This window comes from Oryza sativa, chromosome 7, assembly GCF_034140825.1.
Source record: "Oryza sativa Japonica Group chromosome 7, ASM3414082v1".
NCBI classification, from domain to species: Eukaryota; Viridiplantae; Streptophyta; class Magnoliopsida; order Poales; family Poaceae; genus Oryza; species Oryza sativa.
In genome coordinates, this window is record NC_089041.1 from 20,350,409 (window position 1) to 20,374,005 (window position 23,597).

General features: G+C 43.4%; 3 protein-coding genes across 7 annotated transcripts; 2 read left to right on the forward strand and 1 right to left on the reverse strand.

Moving 5' to 3' along the window:
- Positions 1-3,778: 3,778 nt before the first annotated feature.
- LOC4343404 (succinate dehydrogenase subunit 3-2, mitochondrial-like) lies at positions 3,779-5,574 on the forward strand. The gene is made up of 3 exons (NM_001422175.1): positions 3,779-3,887; positions 4,623-4,688; positions 5,063-5,574. Exons 2-3 carry the CDS (start codon positions 4,625-4,627, stop codon positions 5,386-5,388), a joined length of 390 nt encoding a protein of 129 aa, NP_001409104.1. The 5' UTR covers positions 3,779-3,887; positions 4,623-4,624; the 3' UTR covers positions 5,389-5,574.
- A 538-nt stretch (positions 5,575-6,112) lies between these two features.
- On the reverse strand, positions 6,113-23,380 carry LOC4343405 (putative disease resistance protein RGA1). Of its 4 annotated transcripts, none has more exons than XM_066312204.1 (5): positions 11,655-12,095; positions 10,828-10,896; positions 6,658-10,710; positions 6,432-6,562; positions 6,113-6,325 (listed from the first exon to the last, which is right to left on the reverse strand). In XM_066312204.1, exons 1-3 carry the CDS (start codon positions 11,978-11,980, stop codon positions 6,996-6,998), a joined length of 4,110 nt encoding a protein of 1,369 aa, XP_066168301.1. In that variant the 5' UTR covers positions 11,981-12,095; the 3' UTR covers positions 6,113-6,325; positions 6,432-6,562; positions 6,658-6,995. The 4 variants fall into 4 exon arrangements, with proteins under 4 accessions (XP_066168301.1, XP_015647539.1, XP_066168302.1 ...); XM_015792053.3 differs by lacking the exons at positions 6,113-6,325; positions 11,655-12,095 and adding exons at positions 22,942-23,057; positions 23,137-23,380 and having other exon boundaries at positions 6,344-6,562; XM_066312205.1 differs by lacking the exon at positions 6,113-6,325 and adding an exon at positions 11,459-11,523 and having other exon boundaries at positions 6,344-6,562; positions 10,828-10,905; positions 11,655-11,793.
- LOC136357229 (uncharacterized) lies at positions 16,078-19,072 on the forward strand. 2 transcript variants are annotated; one of them, XM_066312206.1, is made up of 9 exons: positions 16,078-16,228; positions 16,301-16,670; positions 16,755-17,162; positions 17,255-17,553; positions 17,630-17,888; positions 17,982-18,231; positions 18,322-18,387; positions 18,478-18,609; positions 18,670-19,072. In XM_066312206.1, the coding sequence occupies exons 3-9, from the start codon at positions 17,025-17,027 to the stop codon at positions 18,960-18,962; spliced, it is 1,437 nt and encodes a 478-aa protein (XP_066168303.1). In that variant the 5' UTR covers positions 16,078-16,228; positions 16,301-16,670; positions 16,755-17,024; the 3' UTR covers positions 18,963-19,072. The 2 variants fall into 2 exon arrangements, with proteins under 2 accessions (XP_066168303.1, XP_066168304.1); XM_066312207.1 differs by having other exon boundaries at positions 18,673-19,072.
- Positions 23,381-23,597: the final 217 nt, after the last annotated feature.

Below are 23,597 nucleotides of genomic sequence, written 5' to 3' on the forward strand. Positions count from 1 at the left end.
AGGGTGTGGGGTCTACGGCGTCTGCTGCACGAAAATTTGGCGAGGGTTTTCTAGAAGGGGTGCACTGTGTCAGCGCACGAGGTTGTACTATTTTCCTGGAGTTTTCTCGGGCTTATTTTCCTGGAGTGGTAGTATCGTACTTAACACTTTGAGATTAAAGTTTAATAATTGGGTTCCTATAAAACTTATTCACGATAGCTATGATATATAGAGACATAAATAAGATACGTCTACTGATTGGTCAATATTCTTTTTCTTAGAGCTTGTTCAGATTGATATCATTTCAAACCCAATGATTAAAACTTTCACTAAAATTCTCAACCGGATGATTAAAGCTTTAAACTCGGATATATAGAACTTCCAACTCTATAATTCAAACTTTCAACTCGGATTACAAATCATCTGGTCAGATTTTGAAATATTCATGTGAAAACTTGAAAGCTTCCTATTCAAACCCTTAAACTTAGAAACCCGATTTTAGAAGTTTCAACTCGATATTTCATACCTAATACTTTACACATTCAACTCATTTTCGAAAGGTCATCTTCGAAATAAAAAAAATTTAAGAACTTTGGCAATTCATACAACATGCGCGAAGAAGAAAGGGTGCTATGCGTCAGATCTGAGGAAGGTGGGATGGCACCTCGTCACCGCCCTTGTAAAGATAAGAGATAAGTAAGGAGAGTGGTGCCATCACTGTCTTATTGCTGGAGATGAAGAATGGGGAGCGAACGAAGGGGGTGCGCGGAGCCTTACTATCTTCTTGCCAAAGAGGAAGAACATGGAGTAGAGCAGAAGAGATGCCCGTCGGCACGTCGTTTTGCTGGAGGGGCAGGGGATCTTTCCGCTACCCAACGATGCTAGAGAACGCGCTCGCCTGTAGTCTGCGACGTGAGGTGAAACGATAAGTGGATCTAATGTGTGGTTCCTGGTGAAAAAAAGGTAAAGGAATAAGGTGTTTGTCACTTTAGAGTCTAGTGAACGTTTGCAGTTATGATCCCATGATGAACCACCTAGTTTATACAAAATCAACATAGTGAGTTTCACCTAGACTCTAATAAAAAAAAATTAAGTCCAACACTAGTTAACTTTAGTAGGATGAAATCATATTTGTCAAATGTAAAGTAGAGACTACCTCATATGAGATCTTCATATTCTTCCTTGGTCGAAAGGGTATTGAAAGGGTTTATATAAAAATATTAATTCTACGTAGTTCGAGTAAGCTTAATATTTTGATTATCCAATCCCTTTATTTCTTGATTTTAAAACATCATTAGAATGTATGTCTTGGTCATTAGAATAAGCTTAATATGTATATGTACCCAAGTTTGATTATTCGAGTATTTTATTTCCTTTTTTTATTTGACACAATGTTTTTTTCCGCTGATATTTGTCACAGTGTTTGATGTGATTTTTTTCAATAACATTGATCGAAAATGGGTAAAGCTTGTGTTCTAAATTGGTAAAGTTTACATCGTAGATATTGTTTTATTGCCAAACAATGACGTTTTAGAAGATTTAGTTAAATGGCAAATATTTATTATTAAACTTTTAAATACTACTAAAGGATTTGATATTTTAGCTGTCATAAAGATTTATGAAATCAATATAGCAAGAGCAACGCATACTAAGGTCTTATTTGGCACTGCTACAGATATAAGATTTCTTGAAGATTGGTATTCCTAGCTCCACAAATTTATGGATTTGATTTTCTGATTTCGTTGGTAACATTAGAATGAATCATTTTATTTCTATTTTAAGTATAAAATTTTGAACCACTATAATTTGACATACAAGCTTCACTTCAAATCCAATGTGAATCTAGAATCTGCATCTGTGTCAAACATGGCATAAATTAGATCTCGGCATATTTCTTTTAGAGTGCATTCGGTTGGAGGGAGTTTTTAAGGAGGGATGGATCTCTTATACAGATTACTTGTCAAGAAACAACAAGGAAATGGAATAAAAATCAAATTTCAGTGTTAATCTTACCACTAACGTCCACCTCTAAACTTCCAATACTTTTCTACTTCAAAGAAAATAATCAGTGCTTAAAAGTTTTGGTTCTGTCATGCTCACAACATGTAAAAATGTCTTTATATGTGTATTTAAATTTGAGTAAATTTTAAGATATGTACAGTAATACAAATTTCTACATTCAACCCAAATTTCAACTCATGAGTCGTGACCGAACCCATGAAAAAGTCGAACACGAACACAAGTACCGGTTTCAACCTTATCAAATTTTGGTAAGGCAACAAACTAAACACACTTTTACCATTGCCACCTCATCAAATTTTGGTAGTTTTAGAAGCTCTCTCTCTTAAAACTCTACCAAAATTTGATAAAGATATGAAAACAAACAAAACTAACACTATCAAAAGTTGATAATATCAAAATATGTTAAAATTTGATAATATTCCCTCCGTCCCAAAATACTTGTCATCCTAGATAGTTTAGCATGGACTAAGGTTTGAGAAAAAAAAAGACTATAATACCCCCCACATTAAATGGTATATGGTTAGGAGTGGACTAGTAGTTTAGGGGTAGAAATGAAAGAAATTTGAATATAAAGAAATGGATGTAACAACTAGTACTTTGTAGTGACAAGTATATTGGGACGAATTTTAAATCTTAGGGTGTGTTTGGATGGAGGGTTTTGGGTGGTTGGATGGAGGGTTTTGGGTGGATAGAACATGGCGGCCCATTTTTTATGGCTGTTTGGTTGGAGGGCGAATGTGGGATTGGGCGGCCCAGAGGGGAATATTCCCCTCAAATGCCGGATGAAGGGATCAGGGTGATTTGCCCGGATGCAGCCTCCCAAGCGCTAGGCGAGCTGGGCGAGGCGGGTCGCGTCACCCCTCTTCGCTAGCGAGAATGATGGTGACGCGAGCGAGGCAGCGGCTGGTGCGAGCGGCGAGGGCGGCGACCAGCGCGGGAGGCGAGCTCGGCGGCTGACGCAGAAGAGGGGGCGACGGCGAGCGGGAAGAGAGGTGACGGCGGCAGGATGCGAGGGCGGCGTAGACGAGGGATGTGAGCTCGGCGGCGGCGGAAGGCGAACTTGGCGGGCGACGTGGAAGATGGGGCAACGACGAGCGGGAAGAGGGGCGACGGTGGCAGGATGCGAGGGCAGTGGCGGCGAGCTCGGCGTAGACGCGGGATGTGAGCTCGGCGGCGGCGGAAGGCGAGCTTGGCGGCCGACGTGGAAGAGGGGGCGACGGCGAGCGGGAAGAGAGGCGACGGTGAGCCCGGAGACGGCGGTGGCGGCGGCAGGATGCGAGGGCGGCGGCGGCGAGCTCAGGGCCCTTCTTCCCGCCTTTTTTTTCTTTGTTATTTTTCTTTTTTTTCTCTATGTGGATTTGTAGTAGTGTATATATATATATATATATATGAATTTGTGATTTGTTGGGAATTTGTGATTTGTAGTAGTATATATATTTAAATTTGTGATTTGTTGTATATATGAATTTGATGGGGGTATACTCACCTTCTCTAAGTGAGAGGTGACCACACCTGCTCATCCACCCTACTCTTTCCAACTAAATAAAAAATTGGATCACCAAATCCACCTTCATCTCTAAAAAAAAAAGAATGTATCACCATATTCACCCAACTAAACAAAAAATTGGATCACTACATTCAACAAAATATGTACCGTCATATCCCATCCAGTTTTGACGGTAAATCAAACACACCCTTAGAAATACAACTATTATGGAATAGAGGCAGTAAAAAAAAAAATCAAAATTTCAGTAACAAAGTGAACAATCCGAAACTCACGACACCTCTCTCTCTCTCTCCCAGCTGGTTCGCGCGGCCACCAAACACATCGCCTCGACTCCCCCCACCCCCACCTCCAGCGATCTCCGCCGCCACCGTCCTGCCCGGTAAGCTCTACCGCCCCCTTCTTCTTCCTCCTCGCCGATCGTTCTATCCGATCCCTTCCCCGCCCCCCGAATCTTCATCAGCGCCCCCAGATCCGCACGCCTCCATGCGCCACCCCAAGCCCGCCTCCCGCCCGCGCCATCACCGGTGCTACGGCCACCCCCGCTTCCACCACGGCCGGCCAGCCGGCCGGCCGGCAGCGCCCTTATGTCCCGCCGCCGTCTCCTCCTCCTCCTCGTGCTCCACCCTAATTTGCTACTACTACTAGGCGACCACCTTTCCCAAACCCTAGCCTCGCCAACTGGCTCGTCAGAAACCAAACCCTCCCTCCAACCCTACCCCCGAATCCTTACTCGGACGGGTGGGAGCTTCATGGATTAGCAGATGCCCTGGAAGAATGGGAGGTTTTAATGTTGGGTGTGCCAATTGCACATGGTTGCAGTGAGATCGATCTGGTTATCTGCTCCCACAATTTAATTTGTTATACTATTTTCTTTTTTTGTAACACAATTCAAAGCCTTCTGTTAAGCACCGAGTTTTACTGTAGTACAAATGTTGCGAAAATGCATCATTTGATCTAGGTATGAAGTTCAGTAGGTTCAACTGATTGGCAGGTCTCCAGCATTAATGCTCTTCCTCAAACTCAGTTTTGCAAAACAGAAAGGATAAATAGATTCCTTTTACTAAACCGTGATTTTGTGTTGATTAAGACGATTCATTACTGCTTGTTTGTTCAGGAATGGAGAAGTACCAGAGCAAGGCCCGGTTTGCACCCCTCAGTGATGCTCCATTTGCTCTCCGCGGTAAATGACTCTTGCATGAATATGTCTATATGCCTTGCCTTCTGGTTTGCCTTTGATATATCAATCAATAATATGGGCAGCCACCCTATTGTTCATAATGCGGTAGCCAAGTACATTATGCAATGCAGTAATTGACTTGTAGCTGACGTAGGACACAAATTTCTTGCAACCACACTAGAGTAAGTTATTGTTTTTTTTTAAGAAAATGGAAGTCGTCATTGGTTTACACGAGACATGGTTTTCACTGTTTTTAGGTTAGTCTCTAATTTTTTATTGAACTGGACGCTAGTGTATATTGTATAATTTGATGTACATGTTTTGCAACTGCTTCAAACAACTAAATAAATGCCCTCACCTTTTTTCATCGTTTTCAGGTGCCCTTGGTAGCTCAAACTCATCCTTCAACAACATAGATCATCTGAGACAATCCTCAAGTTCTGGACAAGCTAGGAGCTACACATCTTCACCCCTAGGAGCTCTGAGACCAAAGATGTTCCCATCTGGAAACCGACTCCTGCACACAAGTCGTCCCCTGTCGGCTCCTGTTGCAAACCGCCCACTGTCACCCCATCTCCCTTTGAAGAAGCCGCAGCTGAGTGCTACGTTCTCAATCTCACACCGTATTTTTGGTGCTGCCCTGGGAGCTGTCATTATATCCATTCCTCTTGCCACCAAATTCAGCCTCATGTTTGATGTCTGAGAGCGAAATGTAGCTTTCATTAGCTGGGTTTCCTTGCAAAGAATAACTTTGTTTCATGCTTGTGGACATATATGAGTAATAAGCCAAACCATCCAACGCTCCGTGTAAAAAGATTTCAATTTTGAATGCTCTCTTTTCCCTATGAATCAGGGTGTTCTACTTTTATACAAGTACTGTTTTCTCTGCTGTTTATGCCTGCTGCCTTGTACAATTCCATGATTCGCCTTTGTCCTGGTAAGAATGACATGGGTACAGTTTATTTACTTCGTGTGGACATGTGAGTGTGGCAAGACATAAGAGTTTCGTTCAAATAGATCCACATATGCTCGATTGTGGTATTGGGCTGGTTTGGTTTGAGGTCTAAATTAGGCTTACCAATATTTGACAATTTCAATAGTGTTTAGTGTTTATTTGGTTTGAAGCCAAATTTTGGCATGCCTAAGAAAATATGCCATTTCAATAGTGAACTTAGGCTATTTTGGCTTCAATCCAAATACAACTTTGCCTTACCAAAATTAGTCATGTCAAAACTTACCAAAAATTGGCATTGACAAAATTTGGTAAGGCCTATTTAGACCACAAACCAAACCAACTCATTAGAGCAGGTACAATAGCAAGCTATAAGCCAGCTATAACCACATATCGAGAAAAAAAGAGAAGAGAGAGAAGAAAGCGGGCTACAGATTTATAGTCGGCTGCAACACGGACTCCAAGACATTATGAGTGTATGCGATGTGAGATCGAGCATTAATGGTATAGTATATTTTTATAGCCAACTATTGTATGACTATTAAACTTGCTCTTAGACAAATTTTGCGTTGCCCTTTGCAAGCACAAGTACAGCGAATGAAACATATCATTCGTTTGAACATTTATTTTGAAACCTCGGTGGTTATCATTTCTGAAGAGGTGCAACGCAGAACTGCGCAGGTGCAAGCTGCAACAGTATAGAGTATAATCATTTAAAAGCTCTTTTACTATTCGATAGGAGAATGAATATGAAGTCATAACTCGTAACTATATATGTAGTGTGCATCTCATACCAGAGACTAGCAATCTACCAGACAACACACAACGCTCAGTGTGATGTGCGAATTCAGTAGTACAGTATATTAGTATACAGTCATAGTGCGTCTGATGGTATCTGCAATTCTGCATCGCTCCGAATACCAATCTGTCATCACGAGACAAAATTCAGCTGTTTACCAAAAATTGGATTTATATATCATAGAACATAATAAAAATGTAATAGCCATGGAGAAAGATCACCTTAGTCTGCACTGGAAAACGATGAAAAATTGGCTTCTGTTGAAACGTGAAAACATCAGAAAATAATCAGAGCACTCTCCATTTTTTTTAAAAAATGGCTACTTCCCAGTTTTTGATTGGTTCATTTCCCTCTTTGAGCAGATCGCTGACAATCTAGTGGCTTGTATATCCAGATATGTGACAGAAGCCGGAGCAGTTAATGTGAATTTGGTTTTTTGAAACCATACCTTTGAAGTTTTCAGAAACTCCTAATTCCTACCGATGAAGTACCAACAATGATATCCCACAAAATGCCTACACATAACTTAACCTAGAGTAACCTTGTTATACATGTGTTGCTAACTTCCAAGATCATGTGAAATCATCTGGATAGTTCTGCCATTTATCCGAACGTATGGCACATGAGAAATTTTCTGCCATTCATCCCCATCTGTTTTCTGACATTGTTGCTCCAGTACTTCAGAACCTCCTGAGACATGGAATTCTTTTAGGTTATCTGGCAAGCCATTCAGCGGCAGTGACTGGAGCTTGCAGCAATCGTTCAGAACGACCTTCTTCAGGTTACACATATTATTCAGGTTAGAAGGAAGGCGTAAGAGATTGCGACATGAAGCAAACTGGATCTCCTGTAGGGACTGTAGTTGCTGGAGCCATTCCTCGTCTTCCGTGGTGAACTCGGAAAGATCAAAGGCACAAAACTTCATAGTTCGAATTGAACAAAGAGTGTTCAGCATATGGTAGTATCTGTAATACATGAATCTGTCGTCGATAACAAGATGGATGAGGGACTGAAGACCCCCCATCAGAGAATATCTCTCCACTAGTGATGTTTGTTCATATATGTTCTGAGTGACATCAAAGCAGCGATGTACTTCTAGCTTCTTCAGTTTGGTAAAGTACTGCATGCCCCCTTCAAAATGTACATCGAAACAGCTTTCCAGCTGCAAGTGCTCCAGTAATGTCAAGGAATGGCACGGGATTAGTAATGTGGCAGAGCAGTCCTGTATGCTCAATTTGGTGAGGGACGTCAGTCTTTTCAAATAAGCGGGCAGCATACTGATATATGATGTGCATGAAGAAAGATGAAGCTCTTTGACTGATGAACTCAAAGTTTCAATCGGCAATAGACTTAATTTGCTGCAGGCATTTATACCAAGTTTCCGTAGGTGAGGAATAAGCAGTTTATATTCTGCCTCGGACCATTGCTCCCAGCTAAACAATTCTGAGAAGTGCAGCTCCTCTAAATATGGAAAGATCACATCATTGGTTCCGTATACTTGATCATTAATATGAGTTATAGAGGATAGACCAAAAAGAGATAGTTTCTTGAGACGTGGGAGCTCTCCCAATGGTGGCAGAACACTCAACCATCGGCAGTTAATTATGTTAACAGCAACGAGGTCTGTGAGACGCTGCACCCAGTAAGGAAAATCAATTCCCATATAGTTCAGAATTTTCAACCTTTTCAACTGGAAGTGAGGGTGTAGGCCATCGAGAATATCCTTGTTCAACTGAGAGGTAGACCTACTTTCAGGTACCTGGTACACCCATTTCAATTGCAGATAGTCAAGGGACTTTTTCTCCACCAGCTTTGCATCTGTAGCCTCTTGCCAACTTGAGACTTTCTCAAGATTTGTAATGTACAATTTCCTCAGGTCTTTCATGTCCCTTAACTCATTTATCTTGTAACCATCCTCCAACCTAACTCTGAATTCCTGTAACTCCTGAAGTTTTGTCAGCTGGCCTACAGCATAGATCAGTGCGGTGGTTTGTGAATCAGCATATAAATGCCTTAGATTGATCAAATTGTTCATGTTCTTTGGCAGCTTCTCAATTATACAACCCCGCAGATCAAGTACCTGGAGATGGTATAGATTACCAAATGCCTCCGGGAGATCTTTGATACCAGTAAAAGAGAGATCAAGATATCGAAGATGTGACAACTTGCAGAGAACATCTGAAGCCTGACTGACATTACTCATGCAAATGTAAGACAAATCCAGTACACGTAGACTAGTTGACTTTCTCACTATGCTACCAAGAGTGCCATAATTTTTGTCAACCCTGTGATGACCAAAAAACATCAGAGTTTGTAATCTTTTATGATCATAATGACCCCATTGAAGATCGAAATTATCATTATCAACAGAAATATGATTAGCAAATTGTGGAAGAACCTTGGAATTCCTGTGAAAGACATAATATTCATTGGAAGAAACAGCAACTGAGAACTCTCTTATCAAATCATGCATGACGTAACGGCCTTGCCAGACTGTTGGTTGCAAGAAGGACCTATCAACTAGTTCATCAAACCAATTTTTAGCAACATTCTCTGGAACGATATCCCTTCTATCACTAGACTGAATGAACCCATGTGCCACCCACATCTGGACCACTCTTTCCTTTTCAAAGACATAATTCCTTGGAAATATTGAGCAGAACAGAAGACACTGCCTTAGCGCTGGATATAGGCAGCCAATTCCTAGGGCTGGCAGAACGTTTATTCCCAAACCATGATCAGAAATATTCCACCAATCACTTCCCAGGACATTTTCCCAATATTCCATATTTCTATTGGCCCTTAATAGTGGTGCAACTGTCTTGGCTGCCAACGGCAGCCCATGGAACTTATCAGCTATTTTTCCGCATATTGATTCAAAGAGGTGTACTTCATAATGATGATAGAAGCAGTCATCAAACACAAGGTGGTTAAAGAGATACCTGAAGTCAGTCTGTTCTAGGGTATTCAAAGTTATTGGACCCATTGTCCCTAGCAAATTCGCTATGCTGTACTTCTGGGTTGTCACCAAAACCATACTTTGAGGTCCACTGCAGCGTAGGATGCTTCGTAGCTGACTCCATACAATGATTATATCATCACTTACACCATCAAGTACAAGAAAAAGTCTCTTAGATCTTATGATACCAATAAGTTTGTGCTGAAGATTATCCAAATCAAGTGCATCATCAGTTAGTCCACTCCATGGTTCCAAAGACATGATGATCCTTTGTATAATTTGTTTCCCACTTATGTTGTCTGACACATAAACCCATGCTGTTAGATCAAAGCACATTTTTACCCTCTTATTGTTGAAGACAGCTTGAGCCACAGTTGTTTTTCCCACTCCATTAATGCCAACTATGGGAAGGATGCCAAGGTTTTGAGATGAACCACTGGTTTCATGTACATCAGAACTATTATAATCTAATCTTTCAGTTTGTCCCTTCTGATTAGGTTCGTATTCTCCAATTTCTATGCAATCTTTGCTAGGATCTTCTTCTTCAATTTTGTTCCCCTTCTTTCTTGCTTCTAATTCTTCAAGTTTAGCCTTATCACTCGATTTACTAGATTCAGCAGTTCCAGTAAGGAAAATCTTCCGTAATTTATCAAAAAGTGTTCCCCTTTGACCAAATTTTGGTTGATCATCAGGTCGTGCATGCTCACTAGTTCTTGGCAAGTGGTAGCGGTAACCCAATATGATGTCCAATATCAGGTTAATTTCTTCATCCCGACCAATTACTTTGGTGTCACCAAGTAAAGAGCTGGTCTCACTATGCAAGCTATGGCCAATCCTTCCCACTGTATCATCATCATTTAGCCTGATCAATTCAATGAAAGAATCAACTCTCGCTGATACATTTTCAAGTCTTCTTACAGCATGCTTCAGCTTCTTCAATTCACTATCAGAAAAGACCAAAGCCTTTAAAGCCTTGACGGTAGAGTATGCCTTTGCACTGACCTTGCTCTTGCTTTCGACCTGATCTTTAATTGTCTTGGCTTCAAAATCATCAACAACATCTCCTGCATGGGAAACAGCATCCTTCAACTGCTGCAACCATGTGGAAAGGGCACTGCTTTCAATTGATCTCCGCTCCGCTGCTTCAATCACCGCCTCAATGCGAGGAAGCGCAACCTCCAAGTCATTCAGCATTTTTTCAGTGTCCTTTTGCAGACTGAAATTATCGTGGAGGAGGGAGCGTACTCTGGACAAGATATTGGCAATCACTGCCTTTGCAATCCATCCTCCAACTACCAGTCCTACTCCTGCCATCCTAATTTTATTGTAGAAGAGCAAATACGTAAGAATAGAGCAGAATAGGCATGACCAAAGCACAAATTTAGTGGACATCCACACATATGGACATATGGAGTAGAAACATTGAACTGACCTTCTGTTTTGCCAAGGGAAAGGTGGTGGAGATCCTTCTAGGCTATGCTCAGTTTGTAAATCCAATTCTCTGCAACAACTAAGAGCAAGTCAGACTGCAAAACTGTGAAAACGTATGATGTAGATGACAATATAGTTGGAGGGTTGGACTGGTGGAGGACTGGAGGTAGTGGCGGGGAAATTGTGTTTTTGGTATATGGCACTAACCACCACTGGAACATAAGATAAGATTATTTGGGTGACATAAGTCCAAGTCACTGGACCCTATGTAACTAATGGTTCTTAAATAAGATCAAACCTTCCAGGCACACTTTAGATGTGTCTGGTGTCTTGATTAGAAACTTCACATGAGCTTTCATCCAAAACAAAAGCGTGTGCTGTTAGATGTTCATTTTCTTATAAAAAGTTTGGGGGTATTCCATACCTTAGGGTGTGTTTAGTTCACGCCAAAATTAGAAGTTTGATTGAAATTGGAACGATGTGATGGAAAAGTTGGAAGTTTGTGTGTGTAGGAAAGTTTTGATGCGATGAAAAAGTTGGAAGTTTGAAGAAAAAGTTGGGAACTAAACCAGACCTTAGTGTGAAACAAGGAAATTTCCAAATTGTAGTCACGCATTCGAGTAAACGTATACCAGAAATTATGATAATCCATTCTCCAGTTCTTCTTGGAGTCCTATCACCTCACCCGTGTGTGAAACTATACCACAAAGATAAGGACAGAAATTCGTGGATCAGACGAGCAACTTTTCTTCAGATACAAGCAATTCCCAGGCCTGGACAACCAACGAACGTGTACCGGAAATTTACAGAGCACAAGAGTTGACTCACTTGGGTCTTGGAGCGCTAGGCGAGACGGGTCTTCCTCCCATTTCCTGTGTACTGTTCAACTCCCTTGCCTCACGGCAGGGGCGCGGGCGCGGCGGGGGAGTAGATCTGCGTCTGCGACGCGCGCGCACCTTTTCCTCGATCTCGTGGGACATATGGTCCGCTCCCGTCTTTCCCGCGCATTTCGTCGAGCAGGCGGCGTGCGTTCCTCGCCCAGGACGAAGCCGCCTGAACTCGGCGAGTGGACGGTGGGTTCGCTTCGTGGCTGCCAGATGGCGCAGGTCCCCAGGATCCCGAGCCGCGCCCCCCCCACCCCCCCCTGCTGCCATTGGTGCATCGAGCAAGCGCGGGCGCGGGGATTCGAGAGAGGATTTGGGTTTCGCCGTTTCTCGCCGGCGCAAGGTCTGCGCGGTGGAGCAGCGGAGCGGGAGGCGTGGCGGTGGCGGAGAGCGCGGCGAGATACGCCGGGGGGAAGTTGCTGGAGGCCCAATTCCTACTTCGTTCCTAGGCCGGCCCAGTTGCGAATCACACTCGCAAGGTCTCTCACTATCGAATTTTTTTTATTTTTAATTTTTTTTATTAAAAGTTTTACAAAAATAATTTTCCATTTTGAAAATTGACGGATGTAGTCGCCTACCGCCCTCTGGGAGGGCGATTTTTAAAAATCGCCATCCCAGAGGGCGGCGAAAATGACGTGGCAGACGGCCGTTCGCTCTCGGGCGACGGCCGTCAACGAAATTTGCAGGCGGCCCCCTTGCCGCCCTCCGCTAGGGCGATTTTGTACTGTGGGGGGGGCCGCCTGCAAATGGGCGATTTTGTACTGTGGGGGGCCGCCTGCAAATGGGCGGCGAGGGGGCATGGAATTTTGCAGGCGGCCCCCTTGCCGCCCTCCGCTAGGGCGATTTTGTACTGTGGGGGGGGGGCGCCTGCAAATGGGCGGCGAGGGGGCATGGAATTTTGCAGGCGGCCCCCTTGCCGCCCTGGGGGAGGGCGATTTTTGCCTCCCCCCTATAAAGCCCAGTCCCCCCTCTCTGAAATTTCATTATATTCACTAAAAATCCAAAAAAAACGAAAGAGAGAGAGGGGAGGGCAGCAGAAGGGGAGCGGCGAAGCCCTGCTGGTTCGCTCACTTCATCACAGGTTTGCTCCCATACATCTTTTGCATTTGTACTAATATGTTATGTTTGAGTATATATGTTGCGTTTTAGTTTTAGTTCCATATATTTTAGCAGATCTGTAGCACACAGCACATATGTGTAGATCCAGAGCATAGAATATAATAGTATGAATTGAGACATAGACAGTAGTGTTAATTGTAAGATGTAGTTTAGTTTGATATGGAGAATGTAACATACTTTTAGAATTTTGGAGAACAATATTGTAGAGAATGTAACTTAGGGCGTAGTACAGAAATGCGAGGTTAACGCAGTTATTGTTTTCATCAGGCACAATGTCAAATAAGGTCACATTTCAGATAGTTCATGGTGAAGGAAATATTAGATTTGGTCCAGATGGTGTTGATCTGTCAGATTTTGTAATGACATCTAAGGGCATCGATAGGCCTGCGGAGAGAACATTTCAGTCAATTTATAGTTGGTTGTTGAGAGGATTTAGAATAGACCAAGAAGTCTACACAATGTCAGTATCAGTTGTAGTGAGTCGTGCAACAGAAGGTTATTTTTGGGAACTAATGCCGATGGACAGCACTGCTGCTTGGAGACGGTATGTGGAAATGGCTTTTGAACGGTCATGGCCCCTCGTTATATTTGTGTCGGTACAAGAGAAAGATATAAATGTTTCAATGCAAACCGAAGATGTAGAGGGTCCTATCAATGCAGGGGATGTTGTTGGACCATCGATGCAAAATGAGGAAAATCAACCAAGGGAGGAGCAGGCCATGGGCATGGCGGATGAGGGGGAGAGAGTCGGTATAATTGTTGATGAAATGGAGAGGGAAGATTCGGATAATGAGGAAGCGGACGACGACGCATCATCCGATGAGGAAGGTGATGTAATGGCCACTGATTGGGCAAATGAGGACTTCTCTGGACTTGTTATATCAGAGGGTGATCATGTACCCTGGGAGTATAAGGAGAACGAGGTAATTGAGGGTGCAAGGTATGCTCATAAGGATGAGATGAAGGAGGCGGTGAAGCATTGGGCAGTTTCCTTGCAGAGAGAGTTTAGGGTGGTCAAGTCAACAAATTATGTGTATGAAGTGAGGTGCATGAAGGAAGATTGTCCGTGGCGTGTCCATGCATATAAGGGTAAATGGAATGATTATTGGAAAGTTAGCATTGTGACCGAGCACAAGTGCTACTTACAAGGGGTGGAGAAGTGTCACCGAAACATCACTTCAGCTTTTGTGGCAAGTGAGATGTACAGCAGTGTTGTTAGTAACATTGGTTTTGAACCAAAATCAATTATTAGGCACATCGAGAACAAATTCAAGTACACCATAAGCTATGCAAAGGTCTGGAGAGCCAAACAAAAGATTATTGAGATGAGGTATGGCACATTTGAAGCTTCTTATGATAATTTGCCTCGTTTGTTAGCCACCATTGCCCAGAGGAATAATAATACTTACTATGACCTACATACACTTACATCGGTTGATGATCGAACAAAGAGTGTGCTGCAAAGAGCCTTTTTCTCATTGGGTGCTTGCATCAATGCTTTTGTGCATTGTCGACCTGTTCTATGCATAGATGGAACTTTTATGACAGGTAAATACCGAGGTCAGATATTGACAGCAATTGGGTGTGATGGGAACAACCAGGTTCTACCTATGGCTTTTGCATTTGTAGAGAGTGAGAACACTGAAAGCTGGTACTGGTTCCTAGAGAGAGTGCACATTGCAGTGGTGCGTATGAGGCCCAACGTTTGCCTTATACATGATCGTCATGCGGGTATGTTGCGGGCTATTGACTACTTGCAGAACGGTTGGGATGAGAAGGGACTTCTAGCTAAGTGGCCTGATGTTCGGAGTCGGTGGTGCATGCGTCACATGGGTGCAAATTTCTACAAACAATTCAAGAACAAGCATCTTATGGAGCTCTTTAAGAGGCTCTGTGCACAGAACCAAGAGAAGAAATTTAATGAGTTGTGGGACAAGTTGGATGAGTTGACAACGAAGCAAACAGATGAGCAATCTCGCAGACCACAAGTTGAAGGTGACGAGCCTCCCATACCTCTTGGTGCATTACATGATGACCCACCAACAATGAGAAGGAGGTCAGGGTCGTCCATCAGAAATTTCACTCAGTGGATTGAGAATGAGCCTAAGGAGAAGTGGTCTCTATTGTTCGACACCGATGGATCTCGGTATGGCATAATGACAACCAATTTGGCAGAGGTGTACAACTGGGTAATGCGAGGAGTTCGGGTACTTCCATTGGTTGCTATTGTTGAATTCATCCTTCACGGCACACAAGCGTACTTTAGGGATCGATACAAGAAAATTGGTCCGTCCATGGCCGATAACAACATAGTGTTTGGCAACGTAGTGACAAAGTACATGGAAGATAAAATCAAAAAGGCACGGAGACATAGAGTTGTTGCTCAAGGCACACAAGTGCATCGGTGTCTTGAAGGCGGATGGTGGATGTACCTGCAGTTGTATGAAGCCGAAGCTTCATCACCTTCCTTGCTCACACGTTCTTGCTGCTGTGTACGTCTCAAATTATTTCAGGAAAGAAGCAATCTTTCATACATGGAGTGAGGAGATATATGGGTTCGGGATCTCAGGATCTTACACAACGCTGAGTGCCCAAGTTTTTTATATTCCAGATCCATCTAAGTTAAGGGTGAAAAAGGGTCGACGCCAAACTCGACGCATCAGAAATGATATGGATGAGTCAGAAGCAGGTGGGAGGACTTTACGATGCAGCAAGTGTGATCTGCGCGGCCATACTTACAAGAAATGCCCGAAGAATGCAGAAGTTCCAAGCGGCGCAGATGCTAGTCCATCTGGACAGGCAAGTGATGGTAGGCGACCACCTGGTGAAGGAACAACAAGCAGGCGCGCAAGGCCAAGGCGTCGTCGCGCAGCAGGCGATTCCATGGTGTAACAATGTTATCGATTTAGGAAATAAAATGCTGTTGTGATGTGATGAGTGTTCGGACTAAATACTTCTATCGTGTAATTTCAATTGAATGTTGTTGTAATGAGTACCTCCGACTATTGTTGTACTAGTAGTATTGCGAACTATTCGGTGTTGTATCATAATGTTATCGTGATGAGTGTTCGGACTAAGTACTCATATCGTGTAACTGCAGTTATTGTTGTAATCAGAAATATTCCGTCTGGTGACAATTTTGTTTGTTTGTACTCTTGTTTAATATGTGTTACTAATTCGCTTATGAACATTTATTACTTATGTTGAACTAATTATTTATATGTTTCTGATCAATCTATTTGATGCAGGTATGGCGTACGACACACCGGCGCTGTTGAACCGTGGGATTGACAGGAACCACCGCTCGTTCCTGTCAGCAGTCGAGGGTGCACAGCTCGGCACCTTCCGTCCACGCACGTCGCGCGAGTGGTTGCGTGTCGACCCCCGTCACGTTCCTTGGTACGCGTATGTTCACATTTCAACTCAACTTTGCTTTGTGTTGTACTTATGTTTGAAGTTTGCTCTATACAGGTTGCGTGCGGCAGGCCTTCTACCACTTTGTAGGCTTGTTGAGGCGGCGGCGGACGACCGTGACCCAGCGAAGCGGTGGGATGCAGACCGGTCACTTCTTGCCGCTCTGGTAGACCGCTGGAGACCTGAGACGCACACGTTCCACCTTCCCTGTGGGGAGATGGCTCCGACACTACAGGACGTGTCGTACCTGCTCGGGCTACCGCTGGCGGGAGCACCAGTTGGTCCCGTGGACGGTGTTTTTGGGTGGAAGGAGGATATCACTGCGCGCTTCGAGAAGGTGATGCGCCTTCCACACCTAGGACCGGCCAACACCCTTCCTCCGTACTCTATAGTCGGGCCTAGCAAGGCTTGGTTGCTCTAGTTCACTGTAAGTAAATAAGTTGTTATTATCATACATGCTTATTTGCGATCAACAGAGTGTTTTGTACTAACATTTCATTCTTAATTGTAGGCGGACCTTCTGCACCCTGACGCTGATGATTACTCGGTCCGACGCTCCCTTGAGGCGTACCTGTTGTGGTTGTTCGGGTGGGTGATGTTCACTAGCACCCACGGGCACGCTGTGGACTTCCGGCTGGTCCACTAACGGTCCATCGCGGATGCTCAGCCACAGGACGTGCCGCAGTGGAGCTGGGGTTCTGCCGTGCTAGCAGCCACGTATCGTGCCCTCTGTGAGGCGTGCACGAAGACTGACGCGGGAGCGATCATCGCTGGCTGCCCTATGTTGCTTCAGCTTTGGGCAGCCGAGAGGTTTGCCATAGGTCGACCAGTGGTGGACAGCGCACCCTACGGGGTTGGTCGCAGCGCGCAGTGGCCAGAGGACGGTCCCACGATGGGGACTTACTGGTGTCGACGTGGGGTTAGTGCAACTTCGCTGCGTTATAAGTTTATCAGTCGTCTTCTTTTTTTTTCTTCACATAACATGTCTAATTCCGATCATGTTTATTGCAGCGTCGTTACGCTCACGTCCAAGTGAGACGAGGCTACCCGGACTTCGTGTTCAAGTTTGACCGTCTCCAGCCGAGCGACATCATCTGGGAGCCGTACACAGAAGAGGCCGTCGCTGCGAGAGCACCGCTAGGACTTTCGTCCTTGTGCACACGCGACCAGGCTTACTGGCTCACCATCCTGCCGATGGTGTTCGACATTTTCGTTGAGCCTCACTGCCCGCAGCGTGTGATGAGACAGTTCGGACTTAGGCAGGTGTTTCCGGGCAACGTGCAGCCGACCGTCCTCCCTGCCGACCACTCGTGAGTTCGGAGTGTTCATTTCTAAATTTTTATGATAATTACTTCATCGAGCCATATAATTTACCTCTCTTCACAGGTTGACTCGACGGGGACAGCTAGCAGGCGCACTTTGGGCTCCACGTGTACAGCAGTACGTTGACGACTGGGTGTTAGCTACAGAGGAGGTGATCAACGAGCTCTTCCCACACACGGAGGAGAACTACCGTGACTACCTTCGCTGGTACCTTCCTCGCACTCGTGCGCGTGTGACCTTCACTCCAGACGCCCTAGAGCCGCACGTTGCCGCTGTCACGGACGCGTATCCCACGCACCGTGACCGAGACTACTTCGTGGGGGTACGTCGAATTTGTATTAGTTCTCACAATTATTTCATTTATCTTGCATAATATAGGACAACTACTGAATTTTTTTATTTCCATCTTGCATAGGCTGATGCCGCATGGGATATCAGTGCCGATATCACCGCAGTCCAAGTGAGGTTGAACAGAGGTTTGCACTTGACTGACGTTGAGCAGAGGGTGACCTTCAACCGGATGCAGGAGAAGATGCGTGCGGTCATGCGCGTCTTCTCCTGTAGCAGCGCCGTGGACGTCGTACCTCCAGCTGGTCCGGTACAACCACGGCCTCGCGCGCCTACTGTCGGAGCAGGACCTCGACCTACGGCACCTTTTTCGCACGGTACTGCTCAGCCCAGAGGTTTCTTAAGTTTTGTTTCTGTTTTTGTACGAAAACATCACCCCGTCGTAACTTGATGTTCCATCCTCGCAGGACCTCGTTTGCCTTCGAGCGCCCCTAGCTTCGGAGCAGTGCGACCTACAGCACCGGTTCCGCACGGTACAGTTCAGCCCAGAGATTAGTTCATTTTTGTTTCAGCTTTTGCACGAATATGTCACCATGTTTTAACTGCACGTTTCCTCATCGCAGGACCTCGTCTGCCTTCGAGCGCGTTCGCAGGCACGACCGGCGCTTCCGCGAGCTCCGCAGGGGCGTTCGCCACCTCTTCGGGCGCGTTCGCCAGCTCTTCCTCTCACGGAGCGTCGATCCCTCGCCCACACGGTACTTTACTTTTTATTAATACTATTAAATACCTGTATGAAACTGATGGTCCTTGTCCAGCAGGATTTGCAGCCGGGATCTTCGGTACTGGGGCCTCTTCGTCTCACGCCGGTAGGACTGGTCCTACTAGCCAGTTCTACGACGACGACTTGCACGGTGCACACCACCACGACGTACTAGGCTCCTCTCAGCTTGGAGGAGCTCCAGAGGCGCACACTCAGGAGCAGCCAGAGGTCACACCTGTACAGGCAGGACGGGTTGGCCGTGCCGTACCCCCGGACCGACTCACGTACTCCCAGGGGCACATTAGGGCGCAGGGTAGGAGGGACAGGGGTAAGAGGCCTCGTCAGTAGTGTTCTACCTCTTCAGACCTTATGTGACCGTTTCTTTTGGCTTACAAACTTGTAAAGCAGTACTACTTTTGCTATTACTACTGCAGTACTACTTGTGTTTGTCTCGTCTACATAGTTCTTTTCATTCATATGGTGCTAGAACAGCTTATATTTTGGCACTAACAAAATATTTGTACGGTAACATTCCAAATAGGCCCTAAAAATAATAAAATTGTATTTTACCAGTCTTGGAGATTTTAATCTTGTATAGTTTTCAATATAAAAAGATTTGATAACTATTAATATTTATACAAAAATATAAAGCACAGTATAAAATCGCCCTCCCCAAGGGCGGCAAGGGGGCCGCCTGCAAAATTCCAGGCCCCCCGCCGCCCATTTGTAGGCGGCCCCCCCCCACAGTACAAAATCGCCGTAGCGGAGGGCGGCAAGGGGGCCGCCTGCAAAATTCCAGGCCCCCCGCCGCCCATTTGCAGGCGGCCCCCCCCACAGTACAAAATCGCCCTAGCAGAGGGCGGCAAGGGGGCCGCCTGCAAATTTCGTTGACGGCCGTCGCCCGAGAGCGAACGGCCGTCTGCCACGTCACTTTCGCCGCCCTCTGGGATGGCGATTTTTAAAAATCGCCCTCCCAGAGGGCGGTAGGCGACTACATCCGTCAATTTTCAAAATGAAAAATTATTTTTGTAAAACTTTTAATAAAAAAATTAAAAATAAAAAAAATTCTCTCACTATCTCTCCTTTAACCAAGACGCGGGTTCTCGATAGTTTGATTTCTGCTTGCCAATAGAAAACCTGATTATATATATTTGATTACACTAATAAAAAAAATATCTATAAAACAATGACCCCACCTATTATGATCCAAATTTTACAAAACCACAGCGATTTTGACACGTGACACATAATGTTGGGGAATAACCCCATGCCAGCGTGTACGGTTGGAAAGGACCCCTCACATCTAGGGTGTTGTATAAATTAATGTAATAATGGGCTCAAACGCCCCTAGGACAATGCCCCTATGATGCAACCGATCAAGGGTAATACTGCAATTTTCCATTACATATGAATAAAAGGAGTCCTCCAAGAGCAAGAAGGCGGAGGCATCTTCCCATTACATTCATTTAGCAGCACTCTCTTCCTCTTATCTTATCCCCCATGGATCTAAACTAAGGCTCCCTGCAAGAGAAGGGGGTGCGTTTGCCATACTTGTTGGACTTTGTTCTAACACATAACCACGGGTATTATATCTAAAGTTTCACAAAATCACAATGTTAACCATTTTGATATACTCATATATCAAAATTTAAGAAAATGGATGTAATATTTATATGATGAATAAAATTCTTATAAATTTGAGATGTGATGGTAGAACCCAAAAGTGTGAAAGATTAAAATCAAAATGATCAATAACGTGGTTTGTGAAACATTATGACCATAAAACCTGAGCTTACGTATCACATACCAAAATCTGTATGATTTTGTATAATTTGGATCATAATAAGTGAGGTTTTATAGTATAGAATTTACTCACAAACAATTGAACAATACTAGTTCACGGCACAGACCTGCTCCAGACCGGATTAACAATAGGCTACAACAACATCACAGTATTTCCTTCTATCCCAAATTAGTAAAGTTATTAGGACATGGCTCCAATCTATCTATTATATACTAAAAGTCCATTACACTTCATACAAACACTCTCAAGCTGTCACGTGGCACTCTAATAAATTATAGAAAATCTTAGAAATAAGAAAAAAAGCAAAACATCTACCCTTGATTTTCACTTAAATTAGTGGGTCCATTATTACACACCATTAGATGAAATTGATCTTTAAACAAACCAAATACTATGGACCCCAGCTCTCCTTCTCCCGTGCATGTGTACATGGGTATATATACGTACGTACCATGTACGTACGCCCTTCTTTTCTTTTTTTTTTCTTTTTTTCTTCCTTTTCCATTTATATAATATGGATATATACTTTTTTAAATAATCATAAATTTACAACACAAAGAATCTACCATCATGCAACTCTCGGGTAATTAAATTAGCTCTACCATTTTTAAAAATAAAATTTAAACTATTATATGTGACCATTAAATTAATAATGTAATATAGTTTCCACTTAAACATGGGTACTCATTATTTTGTACTATTATTTTCAAATAATTTTACACAATTATATTGTGTACCTATCAAATAAACAGTTTAAGATCTATATTAATTGATTTATACGTGCACTTAAACCGAGGACCCATTATTTAAATCATCGGAACTATTTTTTGTTACATTGGACTATTATTCTCAAATAATGCATGGTTTCAAAATAAAGTCTACACCATTATATTATATTATGTACCCATTAAATTAACAATTTAAAATCTATATTAACAAATGTACACTTACACTAGAACCGGTGGACCCATTATTTAAATCATCTGATATATTATTTGCTAATAAATAAAGCGTCCGAAGTTCTCTTTTTTGCCCGCTGCACAATGCACGTCTGCAGCTTTGCCTTTTGCACGCTTGACAAAGCGTCGTGTCTGAGGCATCTAAGGTGATCACGACTACCGCAGCACTACCACTTTGCCACATATCAAATCATATATGGAGATGATTAATTTTGTTAATAACATGAAAAGAAAATTAAAAGTGTGATGCAGCGAGAGATGAATTAAGCACTATGGGTTGTGTATTTTTTTCCAATACTTAGCTCTGTTTAAACTGAAACCGAGAGTTAATTACAGAATAATTATAATGTATTGTGTTATATATGTCGTATTTGGATTTTGTACTATTTGTTCGTATAGGTGAAAGAAATCATTATGTTATAAATGTGAGCACAATATTAACAAATATCAATAGCACTCTTACAAAGACTAGGGTGTTATAAGGGAGTTTAAGATCCGCTTTTTTCCCGATTCCATAGTTGGATTTTCGTTTGCACGCTTTCCAAGTTTTAAAATGGTGTCTTTTTTAAACAACATTTTAACTTTTTAAAAGTCAATTCATTCGTTTATACCCTCAAATAGCTATCAGATAAATCAGATAATTCATCAATTTCAGCTGCCCTAGACCCTAAGTAGTACATATTATTTTATGCGAGTCATGGTGATCAGTAAATTGGGAATCAACGGATAATCAAAGTCGTAAGATGAATATGTAAGAGCTACTATGAACAATTGTAAATAGGTGTCAAAATTAATTGCTACTAATTAGACATCTAATAGCTTGCTAACCACATAATTAATTTCTCTCAACATGTATATAAACATGCACGAAACTGGAACAAATATTATTATATGCCCTATACATATATATTAAGCGGTTAATATTCTAATTGCATTGTTAAGTCCTTTAAAATTTCTTAAAATGCTCTCAAACTGCCACGTGGTGCTCTAATAAATTAGAGCAAATATTAGAAATTCTAAGGGAAAAAAGAGCAAAGTATTCACTTAATCAGTATGTCCAATATTATAAACTGTTAGATTAAATTGATCTTTGAAAAAACTAAATACTATAAGGTCTCACCTCTCGTCCCGTGGCATAGGTATGCACCTACGTACATGGGTACGTATGCTTCCCCTCCCTTTTTTATTTTTCCCTTTCTTCTTTTTTTTCCATGCATACACTTCCCTCCCTTTTTACTACATCATGCGCCTTCTTAGATGATTTAATCATAAGAATTTTGAGTATCTTGCTTTCACATTTTTCATCCGTGGCCATACTACACGGTATGTTGTATGATAATTAACTAGCAATAGTTTCTTATTTACTCGAGAAAAAATGATTTAAAAGTCATACCTTAAGAAAAATAGAACCCTTAAAATATTATAAAATAACATTATCCGAACTTTAGTTTGCTCTTAATCTATTATGACAAAATTTTTAAACAAACAATAATTCGCATGCGCGCGGGCCACCTTCCTAGTTAAATAATAAAAGAAAGGCAGCGTGCCCACAACTGACGTGTACCTTAACACTTCGTTGAGCCATGAGGCCATCAGGACGGGCACCAGAGGTCCGGGAGGAGAAGGTTCAACATGGTTAGTCCACGGAGGTTCGTCCTGCGCCATGACGCCATCCATTGCCTGCCGAAGGACATACATATGGTTATCAGCCGGGGGTGGGGGTGGGGGGCGCATTTCGTCGAGCAGGTGGATGGCACACCTCATCTGGAGGAGAAAAGAAGCCCGCAAGCAAGCAAAGCGCAGCACTGCTGCACCCATGCGCGTACCCGCACGGACGTAGGCGCCCCCAAGCCGCCTCCGATGTCCCATCACGGGGAGGCGCCGGTGTTTCAGTTCCCCTCCGCTCTGCCTCTGCTCCACACCCCCCCCTCCCCCCCCCCCCCCTCACCTCGTCCGGTCTTCACGGCTACAGATTGGAACGGAGGAGAGGGGAGTGTTCGCCCAGCGCGTCATGGGTTTCGCCTCTGGGTAATGGGCTGTACGATCAACAGACAACAGTTACGACGGAAGATGTTTTGCATACTTGCATCGGCCTTGCGTTTCTCTAGCTGGTGGTTCTGTCAGATGGTAAGTTACTCCCTCCGTTTCAAAATGTTTGACACCATTGACTTTTTAATACGTGTTTGACCATTCGTCTTATTAAAAAAATTAAGTAATTAT